The 12,690-nt window shown below is 34.0% G+C and overlaps 1 protein-coding gene across 2 annotated transcripts in view; it reads right to left on the reverse strand.

Annotated features, from left to right (window-relative positions):
• The window catches only part of LOC150108340 (B-cell receptor-associated protein 31-like), a 120,641-nt gene that overhangs the window by 26,016 nt on the left and 81,935 nt on the right, over window positions 1-12,690 (reverse strand). For both annotated transcript variants that reach the window (XM_090390706.1, XM_090390708.1), the window contains exon 7: window positions 1,071-1,171. In XM_090390706.1, the coding sequence (XP_090246832.1) occupies window positions 1,071-1,171 (101 nt within the window). The remainder of the gene's footprint in view (window positions 1-1,070; window positions 1,172-12,690) is intronic.

Here is a 12,690-nt window from a genome sequence, read left to right on the forward strand (position 1 = left end):
AGAGAATGCAGGTTTATTCCTGAATTGTGTAAGGTGGTTGGTTAATAACAAGGGTATGAAGACTAGATTTTTTTTTTTAAAGAGTAATGAATAAGTGGAATGGGTTGTCACAGGCAGTCATCATGCTTTGTTCAGTAAACTGAGTTTACTGTAGAATGCCCCATTTATTGTTATTATTATACACTGGTATCTCCATGGAGTCCTGAAACTAATCGCAACATTTAACAGTAAACTTAGTTCTATTTAGAATTATGGTTGAAGCCACTAAGGCTATGAGTCCAGTTATTATATTATGGTTGATTCACTATAGCAAAATCACACACTAAAACTACCAAAAAACTTCTTACCAAAACTCCCATAGAATAGTGTTCTTAAGGGCATTCACTATAGCAAGCCATCCACAATAAAAACTATTACTGTGTTCTCTATGAGTTTGCTATGGTAAGGGTCAACTGTAGTTAACTACATGTCCTGTCCTGCTAAGTTTGTTTTGCCAAGTGAAAACGTTTCTTGGAGGAAAACCACTGCAATTCCCAAAAAAAGAAAGCCTGATATCACTTTATGCACGTTTAATGGATTTATTTAGTATTTAGGAGTATAGTGAGTCTTCAGCGATCTAAATTGAATAACTGCTATAACAAATCTGGTATGAAAATCAACAATAAAACTTTCATATATATCATATGAAACATCACCTGCATTCTCAAACAAGAAAGTCCAGAAAAACAAGTTCAGCTATTTAAGCTCAATTTTTAGTGGAGATGACAAATTTAATATGAAAGTAAATTTTCTTATTAAATATAATACGATAAGTAAAGCTTGTATAGTTCGTAAATAACTGAATAAATGTATATAGAATAAGAGCGAAATCAACCAATATGAAATTTGATTTTTCATATTACTCATTTGAATTTTAAGGAACTTTAAGAAAGTTTTTTAAGAAACTCACTTCAAGAAACTTCATCAATACCATTGAAAAGAAGACCTATATATGAAAGTATAACTATGAAGGTGGATTTCATTAGTACAGTTTAATAAAACAATTTTTGTTAATGACTTGAAAATCTTACTTGCAGTTTGGCATGTTCATTCAGAAGAACATCATATTCTTGGTTCACTGTTTCAGCTTTCTCTTTCATTATCCTGAGGTCTGATTTTGCCGTATGAAGTTCTTGTTAAGAAAAAAAATGTTATATATATATATATATCAGTAAACTCTGTGATATTAACTTGATTATGTGAAAATATCAGTTCACAAACACACATTTGTATGTATGTATGTATGTATGTGCATGTTCTGCGCATGTTGCTGCAATGCAAACATCTACATGTTTTATAAGTTCATATCAGTACTCTAGCACCAGCCACTAACAGATACTATACATACCCACACACACATGTACATAAAACAGATAAGATGATTATTCACTGTGAAGTAGGCCAAACAGATAGATCAGTTGCCATACTTCAAGATGAACATTTAGACTGTGTTAAGTTCCATGAGCCAGAACAATTGAGACTTGTAGAACACACCATCACCACTAGACATCAAATCTTTTGGAAGAAAATTAAGGTTCTCCAAGAAGTAATAATCTCTTAGAATGTCTATATAAAGAAAGAACTTCGTGTGAAGAAGTTCTTCACAAGTTAAGGAATTACTTTCTTTTATTTTTAAATGTCTTGTTTGGATGCTTAAGGGTCAAAACTGTATAAATGGGAGGAGACCTACATATAGCATTTTAAGAATGTGGAAAACCAACCAAGGCTTCTGACCAAATGTCCAATCCTCACCATTGAATAGTGCACACTGTTAGGTACCTGACCTGATACTGGATGAACAATGTGGGATTTAGCCGACTAAATTGTATTCTTATTGAATTAAACCACAATATAAAATGATGGTACAACAGATGGGATTTCATGCTGGCTGGGGCGTTGCCTAGATTGAAAACCAGAAAAGCATATATATATCTTTGTTTTATTTATTACAAGGCATTTGATTCAATAGATCACAAGAAATTAATACATATCCTACAGAATAATGGGTTAAAAGGAAAAGATCTATGTATAATTACAAATATATACTGGAATCAAATGGCCTCAACAACAACGTCAGGTATGCAGATGACACAGTCTTTATAGCTGAAGCTGATCTTCAAAACTTAGTCACATAAATTTACAACAGAAGCTTAGACATGGGATTAATTATTAACCTAAAGAAAACATATAAAAGGCCCCTCATTAATGAAGCATGATTATATCAAAAGAACCAATAAATAAGATATTAAACATAACTGTTAACAAAAAGAAAATTGAACAGGTTTAGTCTTTTATATATTTGGAGCAAATGTTTACAGATGGAGGAAATTCCCTTAAAGAAATAAAAAGAAGAATAGAGATAGCAAGAGAAGCCTTGATTGATATGAAAACTGTTCTAACATCCAGAGACATTAACATAGACACAGGAAAAGGATTAATAAAATGCTATAGCTGGTCAAGTCTTCTCTACAACAGTGAAACATGGACTCTAAATAAAGAAGCAGAGAAAAAATTAGAAGCTTTCGAAATGTAGACTATCAGAAGAATGTTGAAAATGAAAAATGAAGATATTTTAAAGAAAGCAGAAATGAAAAGAACATTAATGAAAATAATTAAAGAATGAAAACTTAAATATTTTGGACATCTAACTAGACAAGAAGGCATTCATAAATTAATATTAGAAGGGAAACTGGATGGAAAAAGAGGAAAAGATAGACCCAGAAAAATGTGGTTTGAAGACATTAAGGATTGGACTGGCTTGAATTATCATAAATGTTCCAGAGCAGCAAAAGAAAGAAGAAAGTTCCATGACATGGTTGCCAACCTCCTTCTAGGAGATGACACTTGAAGAAGAAGGGTGTTGCATGGTTAAACAAGGCTCCCACTGTTTTCATCAGGGAATCAGCGCAAATAGTGCAATTCAGCTAGTGGAATAAATCCTGGAACACATCCCAGCTCAACATCAGCACAATCAAGATTGGTACTATCAACATAAGCATCAATGAAAAAGAAATGGATCTAGCAGAAGAATTGGGTAAGTACCAGATTGATATAATAGGCATGACTGAAACAAAGAAGACAACAACAGGTGAGATCTTTTTAATCAACAAATACAAAATGTTATATTCAGGCAATAACAATCAGGAAAAAGAAGGAGTTGCTATAATATTCAACAGCAAATACGTGGACAAACTTCTTGAATGGCAAGCAATATCATGTAGACTGATGTGAGAAATATTAAAATGAGGAACTGGACAATTACTTATTTCAGTTTATGGTCCCACAGAAAGAAGAAATGGAGGAATTTTTTTGAGGCATTAGAGAAAGCAGCAGGCATAATGAAAAAGGAAAAGTTGGTCCTTGTTGGAAATCTAAACAGCAGAGCAGGAAATGATTACTATACATATGGAAATGTTTTGGTGACATTTGGAGCAAAGCTAACTTTGAGAGCTTTTTGTGTTCAATAAGATTTCCATCCAAAGGAATTTTCGTTTGAGTGCAATCATCTATCCAAATCATTACAGATTTCTCCATGTTTTCTATTAGAATATTGCGTACACTGCACTTATCATTGACCCAGCAATAAACACTTTCTTAGATTTTATGTTCATTTTGTTTGATTGTTCAAATTGTTGATTCGTTTAAATTCAAAGTCCCTGCAACAACTCCTGGTTTTTCTTCATTTTTCAACCGATCCATGATTTTAATTTTTTCTTTTCTTCAAGAGAAATAAATTTCCTTTTCAATGTTGGTTTTTCTCTTTCATTGCAGTTTGTGGCCATTACTATAAAAATAATTTTTTCACATAAAAAACGATTACATATTAATTATGTATGTAACTCACTAGAAAATAAAGTGCTCAGCTTGAGATTAACACACTTATGATTTCTAATGCCCTTTTCTGGCAGAAAACGAAGAACTATTTTCAACAATAAACACTTTATACGGTAAACAATTGCCGTACATGGATGCTAAAGGGTATTTCCCCTAACATAAATGCATGATACATGCACGATACGTGCAAATGCAAATTTAATGAAGATAAAAGTTGATTTTCAAGTCGCACGGTGAAAAATATATGAAAAGATAAAGGGTTATTACAATTTGTAGACTGTGTTGTATAAGTACCGCGTTGAACGAGGGTTACTACAATTTGTAGACCGAGATATATTGAAACCACGTTGTAGAAGTACTGCATTATACGAGGGTTACCATTAAAGAAAAAATGAGAGTTTGAAAACAAAAAACAAACCTTGGAGATTCAATGGCAAATCCTGAAGAAAACAGTGATTGATTCAGCTAGAGACGCATGTGATGAGATAGCTTGTAAGGATAAAAAAAATCATAACTCCATGGTGGACTTTGGAAGTTAAAAAAGCAATCAAGGAAAAGAAGAAAGCATATCAAAAGTTACTGGCAAGTAAGCTTGTGCTTTTAGAGAATACAGAGAAAAATGTAAGAAAGTGAAGCACTGGATAAAACAAAAATCTAAACAAAAATCATGGAAAGACTTCAATAAGAACATAGAAAATATCAGGAAGGCAGCAAAATATTCTGGAGGCTATTGAAAAGCTTAGAAATGGTGGAAAAAGTACTGTAAAACAAATCAGATATGATAAAGGTGAGCATTAAAACTGAAGATAAAGATATTCTAGTCTGGAGTAATTACTTTGAAAGACTGCTGAATGAAACAAGCAGTGTCAGCAAAGTGGTAGAAAATTTCCAACAGGAATGCAGTCAGGAATACATATCCATACTTAAAGTAGAAAACATCATCAAAAATTTGAAATGTGGAAAGGCAGCTAGAGTAGATGATATTTGATCAAGAAATGCACAAATGCTGAGGTATAAGTTTTACAATGGCTGCACAATTCAGAAAGATTGGTCAGAGGGTCAAATTCCAGATGATTAGAGCAGAGCTTTCACTGTGAAATAAAACTGAATGTGATTTTACAGAGGTATTTCCTTACTTAAGGTACCTGGTAAGATTTATGCAGGTATACTTGAGAAAGAACAGAAAGAAAGAAAAAGAAAAATCGTGGAATGGATGCTTTTGTGAAGAACAAGCTGAATTCATGCTAAATAGAGGTTATCAGGATCAGATTTTCACTTTAAGACAAATAGTTGAGAAATCTTAAGACTATAACAAGGATTTGTAGTTAAGTTTCCTAGATTTGGAAAAGGTATATGACAAGGTGCCAAGAGGAAAGCACTTCAAAATGCTACAGTTATATGGTGTAAATGGGACAATATATTGAGCAATAGATAGTATCTATTTAACCTTCAGGTAAGTCAGAGTTAGAATTAAAGGCAGTATGTGAAGATGGTTTGATGTTAAATCAGGTGAATGACAAATGTGCACATTATCTCCACTGTTATTCATTATCTATATGGATCATATTATGAAGGAAAGTGGATTAAATCTGATATCAAAATTGACAATGTTCATCTTAGCTCTTTACTTTATGAAGATGTTCTGAATAAATCCAGCACAAGTCTGCAAGATTCCCTAAATACACTGAATAGCTATTGTAATAAATTTGGTATGAAAATCAGCAATAAAAAAAAGACAGACAATGAAAATAGTTAGAGACATTGAAAACATGAACTGTTATCCTGAATGGTGAACCTATAGAACAAGTGAAACATATCAGCTATTTAGGCACAGTTTTTAGTGAAGATGGCAAGTTAAACATGGAAATAGACAACAGAATTAGTAAAGCTGGTATGGTAGGAAATCGGTTGAATAAATTTATATGGAGTAAGAAAAAAATTAGTCAAAACACTAAATTAGCTGTATACAAAACAGTGTTCAAACTAAATTTAACTTAGACCTAAGAGTTGGTTCAGAAATAAAACTCTTGATCAAAGACCTAGATGAGTCACTGACTCCATGGGGTCTTAGAATGATAATAATAATAATAAGAAGACTGGAGGATTTGAGATATGAGAGTTCTGAGAAAGATTAGTGTAGTGAGCATATGGCATCAATGGCAGTATCACATTAAAAATGACAATATTAGAAAAATACTTGCCATTATTACTATTCAAGAATGTGTAAGTAGAGCTAATCTTAGGTGGTATGGTCACTTAAATAGAATGGGAGAAGAAAGATTAGTAAAACAAGTGCTCTTTGTCAGGTTGGAAGGAAAAAGATCCCGAAGAAGACCATGATGTAGATGGATGGATTGATACAGTAAAAATTGCCTTAAAAGACAGAAATATAAGATCTGATAACAGAGTCTTGACAGATAACAGATTAATTTGGAGGAAAATTGTTGATTGGAAGTTAGTAATGGTGTAACTTTTTCATACAGTACTCTCATAATTATTTTGTCCACTCCATGAGTTTACACATCAGGAATTTGATAATGACATTTCTTGTTAAAGTTATTTTATTAGAACCTTAATATATTTAGACCATGTCACTCTATATTATGGATATGCAGTTCACACATTTTCAGTTGAATATTCCAGTTTATTTTCTAGTCAAAGATGCCCTTGTTACTAGGGCAAAAATTTTATGCTAAAGAAAAAATATGTAAGTAAAATTTGTATGGAGTAGTTGTCACCTGTCTCCTTAGTAAGGATTTTTTTTTTTTTTTTTTTTAAAGTTAATTCACCCACAAAACACTAAGCCTAGAGCAGGTTAGTGCTGCAGGAAGAATAAGGATAAAAATAATCTGGCAATCCTGTTATAGTTGAACTTTTTCAATCCACCTGAGACATTCAAATAAGCTGAGTGCTAGTTTTACACCTGGTGATGAAATTCATCTACTACTTAAAGAATTTCACTAGCATTATGTCTACAGTAGGATTCAAACATACAGCCTTTTGGGATGGATACACCATTCATTTGGCCAACTAGGCCAGCAACCTATAAAACATTCTCCTTTTAGAGAATAAAACAATATCTAAAGCTGTTGAGAACTTGGTGAAGTTTTTACAATTCTCCAGTTGTAAAAGTTAACAGAAAAAGCTGGTTTACGAAGATCTTAGTGGCAAAGATTCATCAAAATTATTAATAGTGATTTTAATTCTACTTTATTTCATGTGCATTTCGTATAAAACAAACTTACAGTAAATGTGGTGGTATAGCAAACATCGCTATAACAAACTATGGAAAATTCCCTGCCTAAGTTCCACAGGACCATTTCCTAACAAATGATGCCACAGTTCAGGAGAGAATGGAAATGACAGGAAATAAAAGAAAATTATGGGAAATAAAACTGAAAAATTACTAATTATATGAAGAGCCAAAGGCTTCAATTCGGCGACATAACTTATTTAAGTTAAGGGATATATTACATCCCATATTGTTTCTTAGCCGAATAAGAAACTCAAAGAGTTTCATGCCAAATATATAGAAACTATATAAAGTTCGGCGATTCCAAGCGTAAGCAAATACCTAGATACTGCAGCAACTGACCCTTTAGGTAGCGCAAGCTGAGGCAACTCATAGCAAAGGTGGAGCAAGTTCCGATCACTATTCTTGATATTTACCCATAATGTGAACTTAGCTCCTAGGACACCTCTTCGCAATTCTCATAGAAGGGATGCAAGTTCTGTTCGCTACAAACTTGGTATTAACTAGGTCTACCTACTCACTGATGAGACTTCAATAAAGGTTGAAACCGGTCTGGGTAGTGACCTTCTCTCATAATGTAGAACAGTAATACAGCTCCTAGGAGCTAAGTTCACATTATGGGTAAATACCAAGACTAGTGATCGGAGCTTGCCCCACCCTTACTATGAGTTGCCTCAGCTTGCACTACCAAATGGGTCAGGTGCTGCACTATCCAGGTATTTGCTTATGCTTGGAATCGCCGAACTTTATATAGTTTCTATATTCGGCATGAAACTCTTTGAGTTTCTTATTCGGCTAAGAAACAATATGGGATGTAATATCCCTTAACTTAAAAAACAGAAAAAGTTAATTAATGGGGAAAACAGAATAATGGAAACAGCAGGAAATCATACACTAAGGACAACATAAAAGGACTGGCAGGAACCGTACATAAGGCATATAAAATGACAATATAAAAATGCAAACAGCACTAACATATACAAATGCAACTGATAATAGGAAAGAAGGAAAAAAAAAAGAAAGAAAAAACTAGAAGAGCATGAAATTATAAAAATCTAGAATTAACATTAACTTGCGAAGGTTACATTGGCTTAAATTAATGTCACATACCTGAAATCTTCATAATAACTACTGTAAACATGTGCAAACTATAAAAATTTAAGTTTTTAATTAAAATTTAAAAATTTATATCAAAAATTCTAAAACAGAAATTTAGAATTTTTTACCTTATATCTTTCAAACTCAAAATGTGTTACTACCTAAACAAATTCAATAATTTTTACTTAAGCTTCGAGTTAAAGATATATTAAGTATTTTGTAATACTTCTTTAATTTACACTTCTAAGAGAAAAGTATCAGTTTATGTTAACTGTATATCAACTGGGTGTTTGTCCAATCAGCAAGATGACATGCCACCAGCTGTGCTTATCAGTTTTCTCCACTCAGGCTGACTAATATTCAACATTTCTATTTCCTCTTTGTAACCAGAGGTGAACCAAGTTTTCAGGTTATTTTTGATTTTATTTTTTTTAATGGTAGAGACTGCAAATTTAGCTTATTATGAAGATTTCAGGTAAGTGATTTAAGATAATGTAACATTTTGAAATTTAAACATTAATTCTGGATTTTCATTTTTTATAGTTTCATACTCTTCTGGTTCTTTCCTTTATCTCCATTATTGTTTGCCTCTTTTCATATCATTTCATGTGCTTTATGGTTTCTGTCAGTCAATTGTGTTCTGTTGCTAATGTACTATTTCCTGATATTTACTTTGTTCTGTTTTCAGTGATTTCTTTTATTTCTAGTAATTTATTTTGTTATGTTTCACATGATTTTTTCTGTTCTATTTCTGGCAATTTCTTTTGTTATGATTCCTGCAATTTTCTTTGTTACATCACAATTTCTTTTACTCTTCATTTCCTCTGTTCTATTTCCTGTATTTTTTTATTTTTATAAATCTGTCAATAGATGATGAATGGTTCAGTCTCCTACAATGTGTGGTCTGAGAAAAAAGTTTAGATATTAATTTTCATTAGTAGGGGCATGCAAACCAGATTTTTTGCATGGAGTGTGGTGGACGAGTGGAATGAATTGCCAGAATTGGTTATAAGTTCCCTGACAGTGAATGGATTCAAAGAGAGGTATGATAGGATTTTTGTTTATAATGGTTGATTTGGGTCTCTGGCGATGAGTCTTCAGACTCCATGAAGATACTATAAATAATAATTATTAGCTACATATAACTTGGTGTAAATTTTAGTCTGCTTTTGTTATGAATAAGTGCAGTGTATCTATGTTTTGCAGTTACTGAGTTTGAAGTAGTTTTCTAACCCAGTGTGTATCATACCTTTTCCTTTTTTTCAATTATGGCAGCCAGTGTACCTCTGCTTACTGATTCATTATCGTCTAGCTTGCCACAATTCAAAGATCACATTTTGCCAAATACAGTATAGAATTTATAGTATGATTCACCTGCAGCATGTATGCTTCCTGTCATTTAAAAAATGCAGCAGGTGAGATACAGAAGAGTGCATGTTTGCATGAAATGCAGACAGCTGGAGGAGTTAGGTGATTTGATATAAGTATCTCAGGTTTCAGGGCAGTGATGGCACTAAGGAAAACTGTCTGCTAGGAGAGGGTTACAGGTTGTATGATTGATGTGAGCATCAGGTGGTGAAGAACTTGATATATGAACGATGGTGCACTGTGTCAATGAATATCGTGTGATAGGAAGAATGGTAAAGAGAGAAGTATTTAGAGAGAAAGTGGAGGATGTGAAAAATGAGATGACTTCTGTGAAGGGAGAGATTAAAAGACTTGAAAGACTGATTGATGCGAGCTGAACAAGAAGTTTGAGAGAAAGTTATTGGAATGAGAGAAAAGAGAATGGACAAACCAGGGGAAAGAGAGGGAATGAAAGTCTGGAGAGTACAAGGGAAAAGAAAAGGAAGATGAAATGAGAGAATGTTGGGGTGAGTGAGAAAGCGAGGAATGCATATGAGCAAAGAATGAATGGATATGTGAGTGAAGTGATGTATGAAGATTCTGTGATTCAAAGTGTGCAGAATGGAATGTTAGAGTACTTGTTTGGAGAAATAACCGAGCATGTGTATATGGCAATAAAATGACAGTGATGGTTGGTACAAATGACCTAAAAAGTAGTGTGAATCGGGTACAGTAGAAGAGTATGAGAGGGAAGTGTTTTACCCAGATATGATAATGCAGAAGTGAGATGGAGAGCAGCAATAATGAATGGCATGATGGTGAGGATGTGTCGAAAGAGAGGCCTGAAATATGTGGATGCTTGGAGTGCATTTGAAAGTGGAAGGGCATAACTATCTGTAAAGATTATTGTTCTTGGGGCATGTAAGAGTGTTAGGGCAAGGAAACTAGAGATGCCAGGGTGTGTGGTGGCAGGGGGTAGCCTCTTATGGGAATAATCACTTAAGAGATGGGAGAATGTATGGTATATTGCAGAGTCAAGTGGTATCCAGAGAGAATAATAGGTACACAAATGATGGCAATGCACTGATGTTTCTTTATACAGAAGTGTCAGGAATAAAGAAAGTGAATTGATGGCAGTGATAGCCTCAGCTTGTCCTAAGACTTTTGGAATCAGTGACACATGAAGATGTTTCAAGGAGAAAGGAATTTATGTGAAATTATAATGCAGGTGACTAAAATAATCTTAGAAATTAGCTTAGAGCAGTTCCATGGATGGAAGAATTGCAAGGGAGAAGAGATATCAGCAGTGCATGGAAGCTAGTAAAGAAATATTTATCAACAACAATGACAAATAGTATTCCTCAAGTGAAAAAGAAAACTATTTGATGTAAAGTGGATGACTAATGAAATCAAATAGGAACTGCAGATGAAAAAGAGGTTGTGGAAAAAATATAAAGAGAGGTGGAAAGTAGTTGCATGAGGAACATAAGACTCAGGCCAGGAAAGTGACTAGTAGAGTGAGGCAGACAAAAATAGAACACGATCAGAGATTAGCTTCATCGGCCAAGTAAAATCCCAAGGAATTCTTTCATTATGTCACAAGTAGGAGGAGAAATGATTGTGGACAAATGACTATTAGATGGAAAGGAGGTAAAGTGACCAGTGTGGATGATATAGTGGAGCTGTTTAATGATCATTTTATTGGAGCATTTCATTCTGGAAAAGCATGTTTTATTCCTGGAGAAATGGGAAGGATTGAAGGAATGAGAAGAAAGTGTTTCAAATACTAAGTACTCTGGAAGTCAATAAGGCAGTCGGACTGGATGGGATTTCACCATATGTTTTGAGAAAGTGAGCTAAGGAACTCAACTCCACTGACTTGACTGTTCAATGAAAGCCTAGCTGCTGGGAAAATGTCCAATGAGAGGAAGGAGACTAAGATACTCCTTCACATTTTACCACCACTTTGCCCAAAAGTGGTGGTAAAATGCAGGCATCAAACCACAGACCAGTTTGTATTTCTTTTGTGGTTGTTAAGATTAGAGAAATTAGTAAGAGATCATATACAGAATTGCACAGATGAGGATAATATTATCAGTGAGCATACAAGAAGCACAGTCATGAAGATACTTCACATGCAAACTTTGCTTATGCTTGGAATAAAGGATTAAATCAAGAATATAATTTCTTGGCATCTTTAATTTATAGTATAACCAAGTTAAAAAAACTTAAACACCTATCTCTGATCCAAAGTATTTTAATCATGTGCCATGCCTTTTCACTACTTGTATATATGAAATATGACTTCTGCATTACTTCAACCTTGGTATCTCTTCTCGGTCTGGCTCCCACTGATGAGACCTCAATAAAGATAGAAATTGGTCTGGATAGTGGTCCTTCCCATAATGCATAGCATTATACATGTAATGTATAGCATTATACATATAATCTATGCATTATGGGATATTAAGGCAATTGATGTGAAGTCATTAGCCTCTATATGAAGTAGCCTAGTCATGAAGCTACTTCACATGTAAACTTTGCCTGCTTACCTTTGGATTGGGACAGGCTTAACTGGAGATGTGCAGATGTTTGACAATAATGCAAAGTTGGGAAGAATTATGAGACATACAGCAAATGTTGTGGCCTTGTAGGAGGATCTGAAAAGACTATGTGAGTGGACAAATGATTGGAGCTATCAGTTTAATGCTGTAATGTGCAAGGTCTTAAAATTTGGTAGGCAAGGTTGGGATGCAGAGCATACAATTAATGGAGAAATTCTGAAGTAGGTGGAGGAAGATGAGGGATCTGGGAGTGATGGTGGACAGAGATTTGAAGTTTAGAGATCACATTGCCTACTGTGCACATATTTGGTCACCTGGTTTTCAGGGAGGGGGGGAAATGAGGATGTATTGGAGAGGGTTTACTTAGTGTCAGGTCTATAGAATGTCTTATACGAGGAGAGATTGAAGGGATGCAACTTACACAGCCTTGGAATAGAAGAAGACAGATGTGACTGAGATAAGGTAAGGGATTGCTACCAGATTAATGTGGAGAAGATATTTCATAGAGTAGAGGATGCTGAAGGTAGAACTAGAGGCCATCCATGGATGTATAAG

Source organism: Typopeltis vanoorti, chromosome 3 (assembly GCF_054136105.1).
Source record: "Typopeltis vanoorti isolate ZY-2024b chromosome 3, IOZ_Tvanoo_1.0, whole genome shotgun sequence".
NCBI classification, from domain to species: Eukaryota; Metazoa; Arthropoda; class Arachnida; order Uropygi; family Thelyphonidae; genus Typopeltis; species Typopeltis vanoorti.